The sequence below is a fragment of the Lytechinus variegatus genome, chromosome 4 (genome assembly GCF_018143015.1).
Source record: "Lytechinus variegatus isolate NC3 chromosome 4, Lvar_3.0, whole genome shotgun sequence".
Classification (NCBI taxonomy): domain Eukaryota; kingdom Metazoa; phylum Echinodermata; class Echinoidea; order Temnopleuroida; family Toxopneustidae; genus Lytechinus; species Lytechinus variegatus.
The window spans coordinates 12126950-12150833 of record NC_054743.1 but is presented as its reverse complement, the minus strand read 5'-3'; the positions used below and the strand labels follow the sequence as shown (position 1 = coordinate 12150833).

Genomic DNA, 23884 nt, shown 5'->3' with positions numbered 1-23884 from the left:
TTAACTGTTGTTAACCGGTGTAAAATTAATTTTTCTAAATATTTTTTTGTTTTATAAATATTGTACAAAAAGACCCCCTCTCAAATTGCAAAATAATAGGAGATATTACAGATTACCAGTTATGATATGTCTCTCTAACCTCTAGCCTTAACATGTAAACAATTAGACTTGTACCATATCTTGTAATAAAATAATTATATTCGCTTACAAAAAGTGGACGAAACTGTCATGTCCGTTACGCTTCGTGTGTCATGTCCGTTACGCTACATTTTGAGCTAGGAATACAGAATGCACTGCAAAACTGTTGTTAAACACCATTTTATGGATAGAGCATGATCTTAAGATTAAATTAACACCAACGTCAGGTGCATGCAATCTAAGAATTCACAGGAATTTTGATAAGCAATAGGAGGTAAAAATGCTTCGTCCATTTCGTGTCATGTCCGTTACGCTCACGAAGAGTGCAATTTCTCCGCAACTGTTCAACGAAACGATTTGAAATTTTATGTGTATGTAACAGATACTTAAATGTGTCTGATAAGCTTAGTAACAATTATCAAAAGACTGCTAATTCTACTGTATAACTCTTTGAATTACAAAAATTTGTCTGAACGTCATGTCCGTTACGCTGGAATTGACCATATGCATGACTTGCCTATTCCAAGATTGGGAAAAAAGTGCAACTACTACGTAATTTGAAGGACCCTGCTGCCTTGCATGCACTTTTGAAAGGTGATGTAGACGAAGCACTGTCTGCTTGTCGGGAGAGGATGGGTAGCAGACGTGGTAGGCAAGAAGATGCCTCTGAATTGATCCTTATCGTCCTGGTCCCATTCCTAACTGACTTTGATAAATATTCCCCACACTGTAATCTCATAAAGACCAAAACATGCCAAACATGTTTCCATGTGTCAACAGTGGAGGCACCGACAAATTATGTATTGTGGGCGACCGTTGATCAGCAAAGACATCACAATTATCACCGCAATTTGCTAACTTGCACAATTCGTGCATATTCTGACTACAGACATTTGGAAATATGTGCAAAATGCAAAGGCTCACGTGTACAGACCGTTGCATTTGCTTCACTTCCCGAAGTGCCTGTTATTCATGCGAATCATTACAGCGCCGATGCACATACCGACAGACCTTTGGATTTAGTTGATGTAGAAGACTTCTTAGATATAGGAGAAATACTGCACCATTCATGTCCACCAACAGAGTGCACAATATAAGTTAAGAAGTGTGATAGTTCATACCGGTGGCTCGATGGCACGTGGTCATTATATGGCATACAACAGAGACAACTTGATAGAACTTAATGACAGTTATGTCAGTCATTTGCTCTTACACACCTTCTGAAATCAGTATTATAGCTGCACCTTTTTCAAAAGCATGAAACATCAATTACTGTTTAAAGTACAAGCATGAAACGTCAGTTACTGATCAAAGTACGTTTGTGGTCAAGCCTCATGCTAGGCGATTTATCCCACCATGGAGATACGAGTGATTCCCTTCTGTTCTATTACCACTACAAATCATTCCATTTGAAAGTATTGAATCAGACAAAAGATGCCCAAAATATCTACAAAGACAATCGAACGCAGGGCACAATCGAAAATAATATGCAAGAAACTAAAAAGATTCTCCTCAATGGAAAGAGGGTGAAAAGACTTGATGAGATTACAAGTTTGTACAAACAAGATGTTGTGCCCCTTCATCGGGAATTTCATAATTTCAAGATGAAGGGCAGTCCAGATAAGAGAAAGACTAATTGTAGCGACATTCTAACAAAAACATGGGCAAAACGTAACAGAAAAAATAATTCAAATATCACGGGTGAATATATCAGTCCTCTAAAAACACAAATGCCCTTACGGGAAAAATATTCAAAAGGCACCAAAACACCAACAACCGAAGGAACTTGGAAGGACAGGCTCGTTTTCGTCACCCTCATACCATCGGCAGGGGCATTCATAATAGTGGAGCCGACTGTTGATTTATTGCCAGTATGCAGGCCATAGCAGTGTTTATAGGCCTATTCCGAGATTGGAAAAATAGTGCGACTACTACGTAATTTGAAGGACCCTGCTGCCTTGCATGCACTTTTGGAAGGTGATGTAGACGAAGCACTGTCTGCTTGTCGGGAGAGGATGGGTAGCAGACGTGGTAGGCAAGAAGATGCCTCTGAATTGATCCTAATCGTCCTAGTCCCATTCCTAACTAACTTTGATAAATATTCCCCCACACTGTAATCTCATAAATACCAAAACATGCCAAACATGTTTCCATGTGTCAACAGTGGAGGCACCGACAAATTATGTATTGTGGGCGACCGTTGATCCGCAAATACATCACAATTATCACAGCAATTTGCTAACTTGCATAATTCGTGCATATTCTGACTACAGACATTTGGAAATATGTGCAAAATGCAAAGGCTCACGTGTACAGACCGTTGCATTTGCTTCACTTCCCGAAGTGCCTGTTATTCATGCGAATCATTACAGCGCCGATGCACATACCGACAGACCTTTGGATTTAGTTGATGTAGAAGACTTCTTAGATATAGGAGAAATACTGCACCATTCATGTCCACCAACAGAGTGCACAATATAAGTTAAGAAGTGTGATAGTTCATACCGGTGGCTCGATGGCACGTGGTCATTATATGGCATACAACAGAGACAACTTGATAGAACTTAATGACAGTAATGTCAGTCATTTGCTCTTACACACCTTCCGAAATCAGTATTATAGCTGCACCTTTTTCAAAAGTATGAAACATCAATTACTGTTTAAAGTACAAGCATGAATCGTCTGTTACTGATCAAAGTACTGTGGTCAAGCCTCATGCTAGGCGATTTATCCCACCATGGAGATACGAGTGATTCCCTTCTGTTCTATTACAACTACAAATCATTCCATTTGAAAGTATTGAATCTGATAAAAGATGCCCAAAATACCTACAGAGATAATAGACCATAGGGCACGATCTAAATAAATATGCAAGAAACTAGTTTGGGAGCATTTTCGAATTGATGAAAATGACGAGTGCAACTTTCTGCAAAAGAAAGTTTAATACAACAAACTTAGCAAGGCATGTGCAAGTTTGTCTTTATATACCACGACGCCGCCCACAGCCAAACGCACCATCATCCTCTTCATCGACAACTTCGTCATCGACATCTCTGTCATCGACATCAAGCCAGCCGAGGCCTAGAGGAAGGGAGCAGCAGACATCGTTTATGTCTGTCGAGTCGACATACCCCCACAACCACCCTAGACAAGTTGCAATATCTCGGAAAATAGCATTGATGATGGCCCTCGATTTTCGCCCATTTAACATCGTCGAGAACGAAGGTTTTCGAAACCTTGTGCAATACATGGACCCTCGCTATAGAATGCCTTCCAGACCAGTATTTTCTATGAATTTAGTACCTGCTGTCTATTGTGAGGTGAAGATGGCACTTCAAAAAGATCTGAGGAGGACGGTTGTACCATTTAGCTTTACCACCGATATGTGGAGAGGCCAAAGCACTGAGTACATGTGTGTTACACTACATTGGTTGGTGACGAATGAAGAAAGAGTAAGTAATCTATTTTATTATTTTGTTCTATGTTCTAATATGCACCTTTTACTCTTTGATTTTCTCCCTAATATTTTGAGAGAAAAAAATAAAGAAGTTTTATTTCATCTCCTGAATGTAATTACTCCGTATTTTATTCATTATATTTTATTCATACGAGTCTATTCCAATTACAAAACCTTTCTGATTATTGTTGCAATGATGTTATCTTAACAGATTAATAATGATTTCGGTGTCAATGTTAATCTTAGAATTTCGCTTTATCAATATTAATCCCATAAACACACTCAATTACCCATTTCAAAATACGCAAAACATAAAAAACTGATTGGGTATCGTGATGGCCACCCATTATTGTTTTCATCTTCCTTAATCCGTAACTATACGGTGACTTAAAAATGGTTTAACTTTGGAGTATAATTGTTTTTCATAATCATGAAGGACGGTATTGAATATAAGCAGTCAATTATTTCCTTACATTTTCCCAAAATTCATATGGCTCCCAAGGTTCAATAATTCTATCGTATCAGTATGAAACTTTTAGTGCATAAAAGTTTCTCTAAATCTCCCTACAAGCCATACATGTATGTTCACTTTTTTAATGTTAAATAGGAATTGTAGAAAATTCGAGAATTAGAATATATTTTGTTTCATAAATTTGACAGATACCACAACTAAGAAGCGCTTTATTGGGTTTTCAAGAATTTAGCCAGGCTGCAACGGCGGACAACATTCGATCACGGCTCGAGAAAGTTGTAGATGAGTGGTGCCACGATACGAGAGCGAATGGGCATATTCTGCGAATTCGCGCATATTCTGACTACAGACATTTGGAAATATGTGCAAAATGCAAAGGCTCACGTGTACAGACCGTTGCATTTGCTTCACTTCCCGAAGTGCCTGTTATTCATGCGAATCATTACAGCGCCGATGCACATACCGACAGACCTTTGGATTTAGTTGATGTAGAAGACTTCTTAGATGTAGGAGAAATACTGCACTATTCATGTCCACCAACAGAGTGCACAATATAAGTTAAGAAGTGATAGTTCATACCGGTGGCTCGATGGCACACGGTCATTATATGGCATACAACAGAGACAACTTGATAGAACTTAATGACAGTTATGTCAGTCATTTGCTCTTACACACCTTCCGAAATCAGTATTATAGCTGCACCATTTTCAAAAGCATGAAACATCAATTATTGTTTAAAGTACAAGCATGAAACATCAGTTACTGATCAAAGTATGTTTGTGGTCAAGCCTCATGCTAGGCGATTTATCCCATCATGGAGATACCAGTGATTCCCTTCTGTTCTATTACCACTACAAATCATTCCATTTGAAAGTATTGAATCAGACAAAAGATGCCCAAAATATCTACAAAGACAATAGAACGCAGGGAACAATCGAAATAAATATGCAAGAAACTCAAAAGATTCTCCTCAACGGTAAGAGGGTGAAAAGACTCGATGAGATTACAAGTTTGTACAAACAAGATGTTGTGCCTCTTCAGAGGGAATTTCATGATAATTTAAAGATGAAGGGCAGTCCAGATAAGAGAAAGACTAATTGTAGCGACATTCTAACAAAAACATGGGCAAAACGTAACAGGAAAAATAATTCAAATATCGCGGGTGAATATATCAGTCCTCTAAAAAAACAAATGCCCTTAGGGGAAAAATTTTCCAAAGGCACCAAAACACCAACAACCAAAGGAACTGGGAAGGACAGGGTCGTTTTCGTCACCCTCATACCATCGGCAGGGGCATTCATAATAGTGGAGCCGACTGTTGGTTTATTGCCAGTATGCAGGCCATAGCAGTGTTCATAGATATGCATGACTTGCCTATTCTGAGATTTCCTGACAATACCTTAAATGGAAAAATTGTGCGACTACTACGTAATTTGAAGGACCCTGCTGCCTTGCATGCACTTTTGGAAGGTGATGTAGACGAAGCACTGTCTTGCTTGTCGGGAGAGGATGGGTAGCAGACGTGGTAGGCAAGAAGATGCCTCTGAATTAATCCTAATCGTCCTAGTCCCATTCCTAACTAACTTCGATAAATATTTCCCTCACTGTAATCTCATTAAGACCAAAACATACCAAACATGTTTCCATGTGTCAACAGTCAAGGCACCGAAAAATGGTGTATCGTGGGCAACCGTTGATCAGCAAGGACAATACAATTATCACCGCAATTTGCTAACTTGCACAATTCGCGCATATTCTGACTACAGACATTTGGAAATATGTGCAAAATGCAAAGGCTCACGTGTACAGACAGTTGCATTTGCTTCACTTCCCGAAGTGCCTGTTATTCATGCGAATCGTTACAGCACCGATGCACATACCGACAGACCTTTGGATTTAGTTGATGTAGAAGACTTCTTAGATATAGGAGAAATACTGCACCATTCATGTCCACCAACAGAGTGCACAATATAAGTTAAGAAGTGTGATAGTTCATACCGGTGGCTCGATGGCATGCGGTCATTATATGGCATACAACAGAGACAACTTGATAGAACTTAATGACAGTAATGTCAGTCATTTGCTCTTACACACCTTCCGAAACCGTGTCAATCATAATGCGTATGTCATATTTTACAGTAAAACAAACGAAGGGGCAGAACATACCCAATGTCCAAATACCCATTCATGCACCTCTCCAGCTCCGGGTGTATCTACTGGATTAATACCTCTACAGATAAAATTGTAGCGGATATATTGTTGACAGTGAGTGATGTGAACTTTTTCAATAACATCACTTTGTTCTTTGAATAGCCTGATCTGCCGAATGTTAGTGGCAGTGATTTGATTTGTATACTTGCTGAACCAAGACCAGGAATTCTCCAATTCCTACATAGAAAACCTGATGGTTTGATGTCTTATCTAATGATAGATATTTACTTGTCCATAATGGTCAACATTAGGAACAATGAGGTACTAGGCACTAAGTTCGGAATCTATCCATCCTCCATTAATACCTTAGGTAGAACGCATGGAAAACCAACGGCTATCGAACATTTTCACTATCGAATTTCGAGGGAGTGCGTGTTTACGGCTGGCGGAGTTGCCTTTAAATGACGATTCCCACTTCAGATTACTTGTACTTGACAATCAGAATTCTACTAAACGTTTGTACGGCACAGTAGTTCAGGGGGTTCATATTAACGATTGTAGACTTGTATCCACGATGGATGAAGTCTTCCGATCAGGAATAAGACATGGTCACTGGCAACAGCAACCGATATTTCCAAGAAACAGTGATGGGACTTTCCAATTAATGCCGTAGATTGTCCAACCCAATCAGATTCAATTAGTTGTGGCGTATTGGCGTGTCTGTATGGTTAGCAATATGTACCAATGATGATGTTGGACATGTTGACTCTAGTCCCTCTGTCTAGAATTTGCATCCCATAAGGAAATCATAAAGACTCTTGTTACTTTGAACCGCGACATTAATTTGGCCGTCCTCATTATACGCCGTTCAATGACACTATACCACTTCGTATTTACTTATTGGATAACTTTGATCAACTAACCTTCCATTTCTTTAATTATGACAAGCATATTTCAGTGCAGTTAAGAATAGTGCCTTACATAGAAGGATGAAGAAATTTAAATAGACCAGGTGACTAGAATAGCACACCAATAAGGAGTATGAAGGTATTAGATGCATTATACTATGAATGCATATTATTAAATGTTGTACAATGTAGGCCTCAAGGAAAACTGTGAAATACCAGTCGTTCTTGGACACATTGTTCTTTTTTTGTTTGTGGATTTACATAAAAAACACCATAGAATATATGAATAACCAAGTCATCAAAATTCAGTTCTTATCTCATTAAATTTAAACCACCATGTCATTTTGATACCAATGACCTTCCCCCGTCCATGCATAGACGCTTCTGATCTTGCGCAAAGTGGAACTACGAACAGGCCCATATTTCAACAACAATGTACGGTCCGCCGGAGTTGAAACACCTGTGAATTTCACTCCGATGAGAACCTTGATGGAGACATATAATTTCCAAAGTGAGAATGATAAAACATTTCAAGAAAAAAGTTCAGAGGACATGATTCATCATCATTACAGGGCAGACTGCCTGATATGATCCAGAATTGAGCAGGTGAATGGGCGGGCAGCTTAAAAAAATAAATAGTTCCTAACTCAGCAAAGGACTCTCATTCAGCCCTCAGAGAACATGTCGTGTGGTTAATGCACGATCGGTGCTACTCAACCTGTCAAAGATGTATGGGGAGATGAGGAAGGAGTTATAGGAGAATGAGACCTTGGAACAAGTAGGCTTGTGTCAAAACAGAAAAATCAAGGAATAAGAATAAACTTGCAGAAAAATCAGACAAATAATGAGAAAGTTATGAGCATTTGAATCTTGCAATCATTAATGCCATGGAGATCCTCCCATTGGCAATGCGACAAGGATGTGTGATGTCACATGTGAACAACTTTCCCTTTGATGACTATAAAATACGCAAAAAATGTCTCTTTTTGCTTTTTCTTATGGTGATACAAACTCTTAATCCATGATGTATTCTTTAAAAATATGTATTACATGCACTCCTATAGAAATTACACATGATCTACTGATAGATGTGAAAAAAGTGGCATTTTAAATGAAATATATACTAAAGTTATGGGGAGAGTTGTTCACAAGTGACATCACACATCTTTGTCACATTGTCAATGTGAGGATCTCCATAGCATTAGTGATTGTCATATTCAAATGCTCATAACTTTCTCATTATTTGTCCAATTTTTTTCAAACTTTTGTCAATCTTTTTCTTTGATTTTTCTGTTTTTACACAAGCTATCTTGTTCCAAATGTTTCTTTCTCCTTTAACAACATGAATAATAATATAGACGAAGCAAATGACAGAGTAATAAAGGAAGGTAATTTGATTAGTGTAGGTTCACCAGGGAATGTTATTGCAATATTAGTGCAATAATGTTTGGAAATAAGGATATCCAAACATTGGCTGTGTGTGCAATGGATATACTGGAGATGTGGAGTTTAAAAAAAATTGAAAAAAAATACACTGGAGACATTGGCCTGTATTCACGGTCTAAAATTTCAATCAGGGTATCTGTGGTTTAAAATGTGCTAAGAACGGCATAACGTTCAAAGAAAAATCTTTTGAATTGAAAGATATAGATTGTGGAGATGCTGAGTTTTCAAGTGAGAATGGTATGATGCTCAAAAAGAAAAACTTTCAGATTGAAAGAAAAAACAGATTGTGGAAATGCTAGTTTAAAACGAGGATAGTATATTTCCAAGGAAAACATTGAAAGATATTGACGTGTTGGAGAAATAAATGTGAAGAAAATTGAAAATGGTAGGTTTGAAAAGAAGACTTTTGATAGAGGAAATGGATGCCCCACCAAAGTTCCTGCACTATGAATGTGAACAAATGCCACAATCAGGAAGCTCACAACACCAGCTTATCACAGACATTAACTGTTAGTCTGTATCTTTCATACTTGCCGATTGCGAATATCTTTCATCCCACCTGTTCAAATTACAGCTGGAATACAGTATCAAGTATCAATACTTATTAATTTGACTATTTCATTTCTTTGGCAGTTAATTCATTCCAGTCATTTTTAAAGGTTATAAATGACAATATATATATTAATATATAAATACATACAAAGAATTATTTTTGGCACATATTCAATTCAAACATTTATGTCACCATTCCAGTAGCTATGAGGCATTGTAGGATTGATGATCAAGGTGATATTCTTTCAGGAATGACCGGTGTCTTGGTTTAACCCTATCTAGGCCGGGGGGGGGGGGCCTCGGAGGCCCCCCCCTCAACGAATCGCGCGATATTTTCGCTGTGCGAAATTTTTTGACCGCGCCGCTCACTGAGTTTTTACTTTCAAGTCTTGCGCAACTTTTGAGACCAATTTTGCGTCACCCGGGTATGTGGTTCCGAAATTACGCAACATTATGTAAGTGCATGTCAGACCGAAAATTGCTCAAAAACGTGATTTCGTGTACAAAGTCAATGCAAATTGTGTTTTCAACCAAATTTCATAAATGTATGATTATTTTTAGTTTTGCTAGTCTAAATGTATTCATTTTATGCTTTTTATGATCACAGAAGAGTCCCCAACAAATTTCATTGAAAAAAACAATGAAAAACAAAAGGTCAAAAAACAAAGAAATACATAAGAAATTGCAAAAAACAATATAATACATAAGAAAATGATTTGATATCACATTTTTTTTCATGTACTCTTGCTTAGGACACCACAAAGAGTTTCTATACCAAAAATTAGTACATTTGGAGCTTTATTTAGGGAGTTAGAGGAAAAAGTATGATTTCGCATACTAATTACGCATAAATTAGCATAATCACTTAATAGCAATTCGCATGAAATAAATTACTATACAATCTTGTAGATTATGTCCCAGGCAACCCGTGTGCCAATTTTCGCCGCGATCGCGCGGTCGACGGCCGAGATCTTAGGGGGGGGCCTGGGAGGCCCCCCCCCGGCCATAGGAACTCCCAAAATACCCCGGCCTAGATAGGGTTAATTGGTTGAGCTGACCTTCCTGTTCCATGGTGAGATGGACCAGTGTCCAGACTACTGATAGATCTACCTTGGTTTAGCTGGTGAAGATGACCTTCCAATTCTAAGGTGAGAGGAACCAGTGTCCAGACTGCTGGTAGATCTATCTTGGTTTAGCTGGTGAAGATGACCTTCCAATTCTAAGGTGACATGAACCAGTGTCCAGACTGCTGGTAGATCTACCTTGGTTTAGCTGGTGAAGATGACCTTCCAATTCTAAGGTGAGATGAACCAGTGTCCAGACTGCTGGTAGATCTATCTTGGTTTAGCTGGTGAAGATGACCTTCCAATTCTAAGGTGAGATGAACCAGTGTCCAGACTGCTGGTAGATCTATCTTGGTTTAGCTGGTGAAGATGACCTTCCAATTCTAAGGTGAGATGAACCAGTGTCCAGACTACTGGTAGATCTATCTTGGTTTAGCTGGTGAAGATGACCTTCCAATTCTAAGGTGAGAAGAACCAGTGTCCAGACTACTGGTAGATCTATCTTGGTTTAGCTGGTGAAGATGACCTTCCAATTCTATGGTGAGATGAAACAGTGTCCAGACTACTGGTAGATCTATCTTGGTTTAGCTGGTGAAGATGACCTTCCAATTCTAAGGTGAGATGAACCAGTGTCCAGACTGCTGCTTCCTAGGGGTCAAGAGGTCAATAGCACAATTTATGCCATCTTATCGAAATCGATTCATTATATCATACGAGACAAAATAACAATAAACCACGGAACTGCCAACAATATATCCAAAGAACTGGGTAATCCCTACGTAATGTCTATGGAAATGACAGAATTCTGTTGACGTTTTTTGGTGACGTTGGTATGATTCTCACATCCCGAGATTAACATGAATCTGGTTACCAGCTGATCTAATTAGGTGTTGTGAATTGGATCAGTTTTGTAAACTTAGGTGTTGGAGCTAAGAAATGCAATATGAATTGTGCTTCCAACACTAACACCAGCACTAACATTAAACTGTGTTCATGTAAAAGGTCAAGTTATCAATGAAGAAGTTGCACTTACTTCTTTGCATCATAGGTGAGCTTCTGAACTTGGGAACCGGTATGGATGATGTCTCTGGGGCTATAAAAACAGAAAACAGGGATAGTCATTTATTTCATTTCACTCTCAAAATATCATTATTTATACTAATGCCACATAAAGAGTCTCACAAGGTATCTTTAATCATTCTTTGCTTTAAAAATGGGAATAACATCTTACTGGAAATTCACAATTTATTAAACTAGCACATTATTTTGCATTCTAGTACAAACCCATGTATTGTAGATAAGACAAGTAATTTATGCATTTATGCTTTATCTTACCTGGTATACTATGTCGTTTTCCTTGTCTTCCTCTGGCTCCTACTACAGGAGACTGGTCCCCTGCACCTATAGAAGACACACAGAATGAAAGATACAAGAAAATTCTTAAAGAAATACTTGGTGTCCTGGCCATGCCAACCCGAAACCCACTTATTGCCCGTCATGGTCTCAAGATCAACTTCATTGATGACATGCCACTTTGACACCATACGAAACACAAAACTTTCTTTGAGCTGCCACTTGAGTGAATGTACAGGGTTTATGTCAGTTTGAAGAAAAGCTGTTAGTGATTCTACAAGACAATATCAGCAAGACTCAGATGTATCTACTAGTTCTACTAGCTGATGACCTAATTCTCAGAACCACCAACACCATCATGGCTAATCCAATTTGGTCTAATATCAATGTGGTCCATTTGATGTTTGGACTAACCATCACTTAGTCTAATTCTAACTTGGGCTTTTATCATTTTGCTAAGACATTCTTAATTTCACTCACTCTACATTTTTGCACTCTGTCATCAATATGACAATTAGATTCATAAACAGTTCATGTAATCATGTGGAACGTTGTGGCCCAGAGGATTAGTCTCCGGACTTTGAAGCAGAGGGTCCTGGGTTTAAATCCCAGCCATGGCGTAGTATCCTTCAGCAAGAAATTAATCCACATTGTGCTGCACTCAACCCAGGTGAGGTGAATGGGTACCTGGCAGGAATTAATTCATTCATGGACTCAGCTGTGGGTTTTCAAATCAACCTTCGTTAATTCAGGCCTTCGGGATGACACCAAACGGAAACTAGACAAAGTGGGAGTGGACCGAGAAGCACTTGTCCTTCACTTACCTGTAAGAGTTGCTGCTTGTCTCTTTTTGACTGGTCCTCTCTGGATCTGCCTAGCTCTTGACCCAAACCCAAGGCACTGGAGTGTCTCAGTCAGGAAACGTTGGGTTGGAGACACACAACACACAACAAGGAGCTTCGCATCTCCACCTTGATATGTATAAAAGAATAACGTATTTCGATCAGATTCAAACACATCTTTAATTACACAAAACTACATTAATACATAAATACAAGTAAATTCTTATACAGCAGAACAGATATTGACAAGTATAACTTATAAGTAGTCATAAACACAGTAAATAACAAGTGGAATGCCTCTGGCCGTCTCACCTGCATCACGCGGTTCAATATAGCAGCAGTGCTGACTTTGAAAAATAACTCACACAAGATGTTCAGTGATACATGGTTACTCTAATGTCCACTTTTAATGAACTAGACCAATAAACTTACAGAGATATGATGGTTATTCAACAAAAAACCCCAACATGGCCAAAGTTCATTGACCTTACATGACCTTTGACCTTGATCATGTGACCTGAAACTCGCGAAGGATGTTCAGTGATACTTGATTACTCTTATGTCCAAGTTTCATGAATCAGATCCATAAACATTCAAAGTTATGATGGTAATTCAACAGATACCCCCAATTCGGCAAAAGTTCATTGACCCTAAATGACCTTTGACCTTAATCTTGAGACCTGAAATGCGCACAGGATGTTCAGTGATACTTGATTACTCTAATGTCTAAGTTTCATGAATCAGATCCATAAACTTTCAAAGTTATGATGGGAATTCAACAGATACCCCCAATTCTGCCAAAGTTCATTGACCCTAAATGACCTTTGACCTTGGTCATGTGACATAAAACTCATGCAGGATGTTCAGTGATACTTGATTAACCTTACGTCCAAGTTTCATGAACTAGGTCCATATATTTTCTAAGTTATGATATTTCAAAAACTTAACCTCGGGTTAAGATTTTGATGTTGATTCCTCCAACATGGTCTAAGTTCATTGACCCTAAATGACCTTTGACCTTGGTCATGTGACATGAAACTCTATAAGGATGTTCAGTAATACTTGATTAACCTTATGGCCAAGTTTCATGAACTAGGTCCATATACTTTCTAAGTTATGATGTCATTTCAAAAACTTAACCTTACGTTAAGATTTGATGTTGACGCCGCCGCCGTCGGAAAAGCGGCGCCTATAGTCTCACTCTGCTATGCAGGTGAGACAAAAATGATTTCCGCTGTACAGCGGATGTATTGGCCTATCGAGGTCTATCCCCCTGATTACCGTACAACAGGAAAAGGCTTACACAGTTTACAAGGAAAGAGAAAAAAATAAAATAATAACGCAAGAAAGGGAAAAAGTGACTATGGATATTGAGTTTCAAATCATACTGCAAATTTGCAACTGGTATATCACACTGCAATAATCAATCAGCAATTTTATTTTGCAAGTAAAAGACTGGTGCTAAATAAAAATTGCAACAGATTGTAAGGCTTAAGGCTTTTGAATTGATTTTAATACTTTTGGCTCTTCTCCCAATGCCTTCATACACAAGGGATTCTGGAGGCAACGAGATGAGGATGTTGAGGAGATAAACTTGAGGAATACTGAAAAACAGAGAGAAAAGTGAGAAAATCTGGTATGTGTTTCATAAAGCTGTTCGCAAAGTTGATCACAACTTTACGCATTGACTGTAACATGTTCTTGTGTTCTACATGAATGACATAGGGATGTATCATTTAGCACAAGAAGGGGTCATCAGTCGTGTGTGAAGTCATTCGTATTTTACGAACAGCTTTATGGAACACCCACCAGGAAGGGAGTTAGGGGTGGATGTCATAAATAATAAGGGTGAGAGAGGTCAGAATGAGATGGCACAGACTTTTTAGGAGGGTGGAAAAACAAGCCTTTAAATAAAGGAAAAGAAATTATCACAATAAATTCCTGCCAAATCTTTCATATAAAGGTTGAAATTATCATCTATATGACTTACCAATAGAATCTTTCATAAGGTGAGTAAGTCTGGAGTTTCTGTAAGGCACATGACCTCTACCCTCAGCCAGAGCACCGAGGACATCAGCTAAAGCTGACAGACTCCTGTTGATGTGAGATGTCTCCCGTAGAGCAGATCCAGTCACACCGGACATACCTGCACAGGATTGTCATACATTGGGTGATTTCAAGTTCAGTGTTGACCTTTTGGTGTTGGTGTTTGGTCAATTTTACACAATTATAACACCGGACATACCTGCACAGGATTGTCATACATTGGGTGATTTCAAGTTCAGTGTTGACCTTTTGGTGTTGGTGTTTGGTCAATTTTACACAATTATAACACCGGACATACCTGCACAGGATTGTCATACATTGGGTGATTTCAAGTTCAGTGTTGACCTTTTGGTGTTGGTGTTTGGTCAATTTTACACAATTATAACACTGAACATAAAATGAAGGTGGTCCAGAAAAGTCACTCACTAGTTTTTAAGGTGTCAATAATGTGATCTGGATCAGTTTTACAAACTCAGAATAAGTTTTGGAGCTAGGGGAAGCAATCCAAATTCCAACACTTACACCAACACCAAGGCCGACACCAAACTTGAAATCACCCAGTATATTTAACAGCAGCAACCAATGTGCCAATGCAAAAAATCTCAACAGATGGATTCTCAACTGCAGAAGGTCAAATTTATGCATCTTCCATTGCCAGATTAAGAATATATTGAACATCGATCTAACTTCCAGACTTTTGAAATAATGCCCTGAGTGAACTTTGACATTGTGACCCCACATTCTAATCGGATCATTATCAATCCCATACGTTAAAATTGGCCAGATTGTTAAGTTAAACCCTTAATTTGTTGCAAGTAATATATTTTCAGGTATGTAATGACCTCTGTGACCCTAAACAAAACTCACTCGGACTTAGTACGAAGTTGCTTGTAAACTGTTTTTTTAAGATTGTTTATTTATCCTGAGAACAAAAATGGGATGGACCAACGGATGGATGACCTGACAACATGCCTCTGCCAACCACCTACGGTAGGCGGAGGCATAAATAGACAGAACATGGGTCATATCACACAAGATCAGGGGGGTTCTCACCAACACATTCACTGCCAGCTAGATCAACCAGTTGTAGTTTTGTTCTGATGACCTCCTGTTCATCCCTCATAGATAAAGACCGGGATGGAGACTGACTTCTGGCCCTTGATGAAGGTCTATTACAATCACAAGAGGAAAAAATAATGTTATACTTGAATTATGATACGAGAATGCTCTCTGGATATGTCAAACATCTTTGTATCATTCTTCCCAAAATCCATTACAGTGGAATTCATAGGCGATTTCATATAGATGCTGCAATTTGCTTACTATTATAAAAATGTTTAAACAAAACAGTGAATTGAATTTTAACCTAAATTGGAATTGAATTTATCAAACTTTATTATTGCTATTTTGTCTACTCCATCTTAAGAACTTTAACGCCATACCCTAATGAAATAGGTACTATAAGGATTGTTACACCAACTTTCTAGAGTCAAGAAGGCAACATGGCAACTAAATCAGCCATTACTTGATGAAATTGTTGAAACATACAATAGGTCTAGGCCATGAGGGATTGAACCAAATAAGATATGGACAATAAAGAGTAGACAATCTATCATATTATCTTTCAGAGTCCAGTATGAAACTGGTTCAAAATCATAAATTTTCACAAGAATGAAACGGGTTCAAAATCATAAATTTTCACAATATATTCTTGCATTTAATATACAGTAATTCCTATAGATGTGCACATTCATGAGAGTCAAAACAATTTACCTGCGAGTTGGTGATTGGATGAGAGTGACAGTCAACGTAACCACAAGATGAGAGCGACTGGAATGGGCATGAACCTGAGTAGCATCCTCATGACGATACATCATACCATGACGGACTAAATCAACAATCTCTACTGCTGTCGTTACACTTCTAAAATAAGTATAAAATGAACAAAAGTTTAAAAATTGTATTGATACAATCTTATCATTTCATTCACAGACATTAAGGGGACCAATTAAAGAATCAACAAAAAAAACTAAATGTAAGTTAGTAAACGTACCACACTTACAGTCAAAGAAACAGACCTACTGTAAACGCCCTTATTTTCACGGGATGAATTTTTTTAGCTTCGCGGCTTCAAAATATATTCGCGGGTTCTTGAATTCGTGCTGCATACTCCATAATCACAAAGTCACTTCCTTTTTCCCCACCTGTGAATGGTTTTATTTAAACATTTCAGCGACGACATTTATTGTCTGATCATACTTCTAGCTCTCAATCGGCGTAATTCAGCATTGTTTTGATCCAATCATGAGCTTTTGTGACATTTAGCGCAACTTTTAGTTGCGGGGCGGACATTAGGGAAGGCAAAACAGAGGCGCTGCTTGGAGACTTGGTATGGATGGTTGAGCACTGGGTTAGGACCGGGAGATTACGGCTATTTAAAGTGCATGGAATCGATCAACAAACCTTGGGGATCGACCCAACGTCTTCTAAAAAACTAAACACTCACCAATCAAACAGCAAAAGCAATTTATATTTCAACCAAAATCATAATTTAAATACCGATCTGCAACTGTTAAAAAAATGATCGCATTGCTTTGGAACAAATTCTCACGATGCATATGATTTTGGAGCTCAAGCTTGCTTGCTCAAATGTCTCCCTCTATAGGTCAAATTATGCAATCTCTTTGCCAAAACGATGCACGCAATTGGACTGTGGTGCTAAAACTTGCATTTAAATAGATGCTCATAAATTCACGTTTTTAAATTCGTGCTCACTGATCTTGCAACGAAATCCGTGAAAATTTCCACTTTTACAGTAAGAGACATATGATCATGTCTTGTGTTATCATTCGATGAATGAACACTTACCCTAATAAGGTGGAAAAGTGACTACCTGAATATAATGGACGAGATACTTTGCAGATTGTTGAAATAAAACAGAGAACCTCTACTTAGTAATATCAATGTCAGTAACATGGGCCAGCAGAGTATCGTGTTATAAGCCACTTAGGACCTCTTCGAACACCTACCAATATTTGCAGGTCGATTCAATGAAATGACGGCTTCAATGATTTTCAAAAGAAATTTTTTGTTCTCGATGCGAAACTTCCCCCACAGACGAACCGAAATAGTGACCTTGCTACAACACGTATTTTCCCATTGATACAATAATTTCTGAGTAGGACGTTATTTCATTCGACAATCCCCGACCCTCTCCTCGATAAGATAAATCAATAAATATAATAATAATTTGACTCTTAGTTGTCGTTCTACATTTGGTCTCCTTCCAAGCCACTATTGAGTACAACTTTATGGAGCCCTCTCCAAAGACTTGTACACAGTAGTGGCTTGGAAGGAGACCAAATATAGAATGAGCGATAGTATAAAAAATAGTATTAAGTCTATCACAAAACTAACAGAATAGATGCTATTATCAACTATTATTTCTTATGAATGCTGTCTATTCTTGGTCTCCTTCGAGGCCACTATTGTGAATAAATCTATGAAGTATTTCCTATAGACTTTTACACAATAGTGGCCTGGAAGGAGACCAAGTATAGAGAGCTCATGTTTCCAAAATGTTAATGTTCAAGCTATACTTGGTCTCCTTCGAGGCCACTACTGTGAATAAATCTACGGTGTATTTTCCATAAACTTGTAGATAATAGTGGCCTGGAAGGAGACCAAGTAAAGACAGATTTGTGTTCATCAAATATTTTGATATAAAGCATTCTTTTAAAAAGATTAATTTGTTTTATTGTGTTTTATGTTGATTGTTCAAGAAATGTACTGTCTGAAAGTGGCAGAGTGGTCTTGAAGAGGAGGGAAATGAGGGGTAGATGGAATATACAGGTTAATTACCCTAATTTCCAATTTTCTCCGTATTAACAGTGGACAGTTCGAGCTGTCCACAATTAATAGTAATCAAAATAATGAAAATTAATGAAACATTGGTACTCGACATTTAAAATAGTCATTTTGCCCAAATTGAAAGCTTTGATAGTTGCCGCAAGGGGGAGTTATCAAAGTATTTGATTCCACAACGTTGAAAGTATATAACATGTAACTTCAATTCTATTTTTAACATACTTAATGTACTTAATAAAGCAAAACATAATAGATCTAACGTTATCGTCCTCATTTGGTTTATAGATCTATGGAAGTTCACCATGTTCACTATTATAATTAGGCCGCTATTTTCAATTGCTTTGTCACAGCAAGCTCGCGAATTTATTTGCATTGGTCTTCCCTGATATATGAACATTATTATTCTGACTAAATAAACTCAAGGATTTTGATTTAAGGCCCGCCCCGAATTAGGCCCAATATACGAAATACGCAAATGACGACTGGGTTGCTTTGTTATTGTAATTGTACGGACGTACGAAATAAAGCCTATCGTAGTGGCGCTGGCCCATGCAGCTCAACAACCCGTCTTCTCAAATTGATAAAAGCTTGCCGTTTACTGCATGCGTGCAGTCCAATTGGCAGAATCTGTAGCTATAGGGCGTGCGCTAACTTTTCGCCAATCACGATCGAGTACCGTCGAGTGGCGCCTCCCATGTAGTGACCTATTTGTAATGTCATTGGCCGAAAGAAGGCATGCGCAAGATATTGGTACATGGCGTAAGTACTCAAGAATTTATAGTCCAGTCAACTAAACATGTATATTTCAATTCTCTGCGCACGTCGCCGTGGATGTATGTACTTTTGGCCAATGAGATTGCAGATATCACTACATGGGAGGCGCCACACTCGGCAGTGCAACGTGCATGTATACGTGCATATTGGCGAAAAGTTTTGCTCATGCCCGAGTCTCCGCCTTCAGTTTTTATTACATTGTCCGTGACTTTGCAGCACAGCGCTAGCGAGCGTTAAGCATGTAATTTTTCTCGATCGAGACGGGCTGCAGCTGGCATGTAGGCTTTATTTAGTCCGCAGTTTTGAAGTGCAATCCTCTAGCACTGCATGATATTTGGAAAATAAAATGAAGTTATAAAAAGTAATCAAATCAACCAAGTTGTCACCTGCGTATTTCGACAGATTGGGCCTACTCATTACACTTGAGTTTATTGGCCTACTCATTATACCCTTGAGTTTATTTAGTTAAAATAATTATTAAAGAAAAAAGGTAAAACAATGAATTAGATCTGACGATAACCTAAATCTATCAAATGAGGAAGGTCCACTTTAGTCCTCCTCTTCAATTAAGACCACTCTGCCACTTTCAGACGGTTATTCCTGCATCCTTAAAAATATTCAGATGATTGTCTGTTCGAACCAAAAGTCTATAAGAAAAATACGTCAAGAGTTTATTATGGCTTCGAATGAGACTATTTTTAAAGCTGATTCACTTTTAAAAGTACATTACATCAAAGCCACATGTGTTGCTTAGTAACGAAATAAACCACAGAATTTGACATAGATGCGCTAATTTCATCACGGCACGGATTTTTAGACTCCGCCTCCGCGGCCCATTCTTCCAATCGATAAGCTTATGATCACCAATGCGCAGGCACGGATTTCCAGACTCCGCCTCCCATGCAGGGTAAATTAGCTGCGAGATGACACCGAGTACCGTGTGCACTCACGATCACGTTTACAGCAAAAATTGTGAGCGTGTGCACACAAAATAATGCAGATCCCCTGTATTAGCAGTGGATAGTGCGAACAGTCCACATAAATGTGGACTGTTCGCACTGTCCACTGCTAATACAGGGGAATTAAGGTTATTAACCTGTATATTCCATCTACCCCTCATTTCCCTCCTCTTCAAGACCACTCTGCCACTTTCAGACAGTTACCTATTCCTGAAAATAAAAATAAACACAATTATACAACTTATCTTTTTTTAAAAGAACGCTTTAATATAAAAAATATTTGATGAAATACAATATAAATCTGTCTTTATTTGGTCTCCTTCGAGGCCACTATCGTGTACAAGTCTATGGAAGATACACCGTTAAACTATACACAGTAGTGGCCTCGAAGGAGACCAAGAATAGCTTGAATAATATGATTTTAGAAATAACGGCTCACTATACTTGGTCTCCTTCCAGGCCACTATTGTGTAGAAGTCTATGGAAAATACACCATAGGTTTATACAAAGTAGTGGCCTCGAAGGAGACCAAGCATAGCTTGAACAATAATTTTTTAAAGAAATTTCAGCTCACTATACTTGGTCTCCTTCCAGGCCACTATTGTGTACAAGTCTATGGAAAATATACCATAGGTTTATACATAGTAGTGGCCTCGAAGGATACCAAGTATAGCTTGAACAATAACTTTTTGGAAATATCGGCTCACTATACTTGGTCTCCTTCCAGGCCACTATTGTGTAGAAGTCTATGGAAAATACACCATAGGTTTATACACAGTAGTGGCCTCGAAGGAGACCAAATAGATTGAGCCCATAGTAGATTACATCCAAGCCACCTGTTGGAAAACGAAATAAACCACAGAATTTGAAAGAAATTGATGCGCGTGGTATATTTCACCCCCAAAGTCACAGATTTCCAAGCTCCGCCTCCGGCTCCGCCTCCCAATCGTCATCAAATGCATCGGGTGATCACTAGTAGTATTGTGTACGACTTGTGTCTGCGCATGACAGTTGCACACGAATTGGGCAGAGCTCGAGCGAGCAGATGCGACGCGACGATGTACAATGTAAGCGCACGATATCTCTGGATGGACGGCTAGTTTGCTGAAAAAAAGACTTTCAATTTCGAAAGGTAGGACATGATTTGAATACCAAAAGTGTCCGGGGGAAAGAGTCCACTAGTGGCTTCGATCACGAGAATGCCGTAACATGTATTCTAGGGTCACATACCTCAATCAATGGGCAGGAAGACTTTCTGCTAATGAACTTACCTAAATTTCCTTTTAAGATTTATGGTCATGTATGTCATATCTAAAGTACACATGAACATGAAGGCTTTACCTGAGACTTTAGGGAGGTGCTCTCTGCTTGGCTGCTAAGTAGTGAAGTGGCTTAGAGGTTCAGAGCAGAGACATTCTTTCTATTGTCAATGGTATTCCATTCAGGTATCCATCTATTGTCATTGGATGGCATGTAGATATTACTAGGGACTAGGGAGCATGTACATGTACATTACATTGGTATGTACATTACAGCTGGCACAATATAGTACATAACTACCAAGCCTGTGAAGTGCCATCGACTTGTCGACATGGCGAGATATGTTATCTCGCCAAGTCGACGAATAAAAGGTTTTATGTCGACATGGCGAGATACGTTATCTTGCCAAGTTGACTTATGAAAAGTTTCATGTCAACATGGCAAGATATTTTATCTAGCCAAGTAGACTAATAAAAAGTTGGCGAGATATTTGGACTCTCGCCAGGCCTTGGACGCTTCATATCTCGCCACGTTGATAAATAATGTTTTGTAAGTCAACTTGGCGAGTGAACGATTCTTGCCATGTCAACATGTAAATTTCTGTAAGTCCATTTGGCAAGATTATGTATCTCGCTATGTCGATATAAGGTTATTATGTAGACATGGCAAGATAAAGTATCTTGTCAAGTCGTCACGTCAGGTTCATGGCACTTTAAAGGCTCTATACATAACAGTGTAGACTTACCGTTGAGTTAAAGAAGTGACCTCCATTGAACCGTCATCCCCTGTGATGATATCATGACGTGATTTAGCAGGGTTCAAGGTCAGAAGGTCACGGATCTCATTATTGTAGACTTCAACAACAGACACTTCTACCGTATGTGTATTGGGCTTTTCTCTCAGCAACCTTTAAACATAATACAGACGCATAAGAAATTGTCAAGGCTTGTACTTTTAAGAAAGCATCATTTCTTTCAAAAACTACCTTTTCAATATGAAAGAGAAATGACCAAATCAGTAAAAATGCAATCATACTATGCATACAATGTTTTGCACAGTAATTCGCAGCTTAACCCTAATTCTCAGAGGGGGGGGGCCATAATGGCCACCCTTGACAATTTTCATGATATATCTGCAATTTTGCCTTGTTTATGATCAGAATTAAGTCTGGAACGATTTCCATCGAAAAACAATATAAAAAGTAAAAAAAACTAAGAAATACATAAGAAACTAACAAAAAAATACCTAAGAAATCAGTCTTAAAGGGGAAGTTCACCCTGACAAAAAGTTTATTGTAAAAATAGCAGAAAAAATAATAAAAAATATTGACGAAGGTTTGAGAAAAAAATCATCAAATAATTAAAAAGTTACTAGAATTTCAATTATTTGATTTGTGACGTCATATGCGAGCAGCATTCCTACATAGCGAATGGTAAAAAATCAATGAAATGTCATTTTCTCAGAAAATTGAAAATGGTTTTTACTGTACTTTTTGTATATCAATAGACAAATCATTTCACACCCGATCATGAATAGAAAACAAAATTATGTCATCAGCAACCATATAAAATTTGAAATTCATACATTTTATATTACATAACACATGGGGCAGCTGCTCGTTTATGACGTCACAAATCCAAAACTTTGAACTCTAATAACTTTCTTATTCTTTAACGGATTTTCCTCAAACCTTCACCAATATTTTTTACTATTTTTTCTGCTATTTTTACAACAAAGTTTTCTTCAGGGTGAACTTCCCCTTTAAAACCAGATTTTTTTTCATTCACAATTGTTAGGAATGCCATAAAGAATATTTTCACCAAAAAATAGCATTCTAGGAGCTTTATTGCTCTAGTGAATCGAGCAAAAAGTTATATATTAGCATAATTGATTCATATAAAATAAAACATGAATTCAGTGAAATTTACCAATGCAACTGCGTAGATTACGTCATTCTCTACCATCATGCAAGTTTTGGTGGTGATCGCGCAATCCGAGGCTGAGATACCCAAGGAACGACAAGAATCATAATACACAAGGAGAATCAGGGTTAAAGAGTGATCAAACTGGGTAAACTCAATCACAACACATGGCCTTTCCAAACTTAGCCAATTCTTAACCCATCCTTCCAAACTTAGCCAATTCTTAACCCATCCTCTATTAGAACATGGTAATCGCTATACAAAGCCTATTGACATTCAGAATCCAGGAGTCAAAAGATTAATCTCTTTACTTTACCTGAATAATTCCCTAGCAGCCCTCGGTACCACACCATCCTCTTCATTCTCATCTAGAATGGTTCTTGTCTGAGTCAGTTCTTGAGTATAGCGCCCTCCTAGCATGGTGTGTGTTTTCCCGCTTCCTGTCTGACCGTATGCCATGATGCATACATTATACCTGAAAACAAGACATAGGATTAGTTGATCCATTGGCTACAAGAAGACATACAGGATTTAGTAGTGAATCCACTGGTTACATGAAGACATAAGATTAGTTCAAACATTGGCTACAAGAACAAGCCAGTTATGTATTATGTTTATGACAATGAGGGGATTTATTTGTCAATTGGTTGTAGATACATTCATAATGGTAGTG

General features: G+C 38.2%; 1 protein-coding gene across 1 annotated transcript in view; it reads right to left on the bottom strand.

Annotated features, from left to right (window-relative positions):
- Positions 1-10734: 10734 nt before the first annotated feature.
- LOC121413400 (kinesin-like protein KIF25) overlaps positions 10735-23884 on the bottom strand; it is a 35186-nt gene continuing 22036 nt past the window's right edge. Inside the window, exons 10-18 of the mRNA XM_041606205.1 lie at positions 23528-23686; positions 22035-22196; positions 16203-16352; positions 15483-15598; positions 14374-14529; positions 12366-12512; positions 11524-11589; positions 11222-11281; positions 10735-10836 (exon numbers count right to left, since the gene is read on the bottom strand). Of these exons, the coding sequence (XP_041462139.1) occupies positions 10763-10836; positions 11222-11281; positions 11524-11589; positions 12366-12512; positions 14374-14529; positions 15483-15598; positions 16203-16352; positions 22035-22196; positions 23528-23686 (1090 nt within the window). The 3' untranslated portion in view covers positions 10735-10762. The remainder of the gene's footprint in view (positions 10837-11221; positions 11282-11523; positions 11590-12365; positions 12513-14373; positions 14530-15482; positions 15599-16202; positions 16353-22034; positions 22197-23527; positions 23687-23884) is intronic.